Source organism: Fukomys damarensis, unplaced genomic scaffold, assembly GCF_012274545.1.
Source record: "Fukomys damarensis isolate Sample0158 unplaced genomic scaffold, DMR_v1.0_HiC HiC_scaffold_12, whole genome shotgun sequence".
In the NCBI taxonomy this organism is placed as follows: Eukaryota; Metazoa; Chordata; class Mammalia; order Rodentia; family Bathyergidae; genus Fukomys; species Fukomys damarensis.
The window spans coordinates 9466047-9466484 of record NW_022900924.1 but is presented as its reverse complement, the minus strand read 5'-3'; the positions used below and the strand labels follow the sequence as shown (position 1 = coordinate 9466484).

Here is a 438-nt window from a genome sequence, read left to right as displayed (position 1 = left end):
GCCCTGTGCGCCGCCCGCGGCCCCTGACCGAGCGGTCCCCACAGCAAACCCTGGACATGGGCCGCGTTGGCATTGCCTCCCAGGCCCTGGGCATTGCCCAGGCTGCCCTGGACTGCGCTGTGAACTACGCAGAGACCCGCCAGGCCTTTGGGGCGCCCCTCACGAAGCTCCAAGGCATCCAGGTAAGCAGGGCGGCGGCAGGAGCGGGGCCTGGACTCTCCCCACCTGTGCCCTCCCTCCGAGCCGCCCCGTGACGGGCTGCGGACTTGCAGTTCAAGCTGGCGGATATGGCCCTGGCCCTGGAGAGTGCCCGGCTGCTGACCTGGCGGGCTGCCATGCTGAAGGACAACAAGAAGCCTTTCACCAAGGTGCCCCGAGGGCCGGGGAGGCGGGCAGAGGCGGGCCTGTGGGTTGGCTTGGCCAGCAGGAGGCCCCACG

General features: G+C 70.5%; 1 protein-coding gene across 1 annotated transcript in view; it reads left to right on the top strand.

Annotated features, from left to right (window-relative positions):
- The window catches only part of Acads (acyl-CoA dehydrogenase short chain), a 19413-nt gene that overhangs the window by 8622 nt on the left and 10353 nt on the right, over window positions 1–438 (top strand). Inside the window, exons 8-9 of the mRNA XM_033762278.1 lie at window positions 22–182; window positions 273–368. Of these exons, the coding sequence (XP_033618169.1) occupies window positions 22–182; window positions 273–368 (257 nt within the window). The remainder of the gene's footprint in view (window positions 1–21; window positions 183–272; window positions 369–438) is intronic.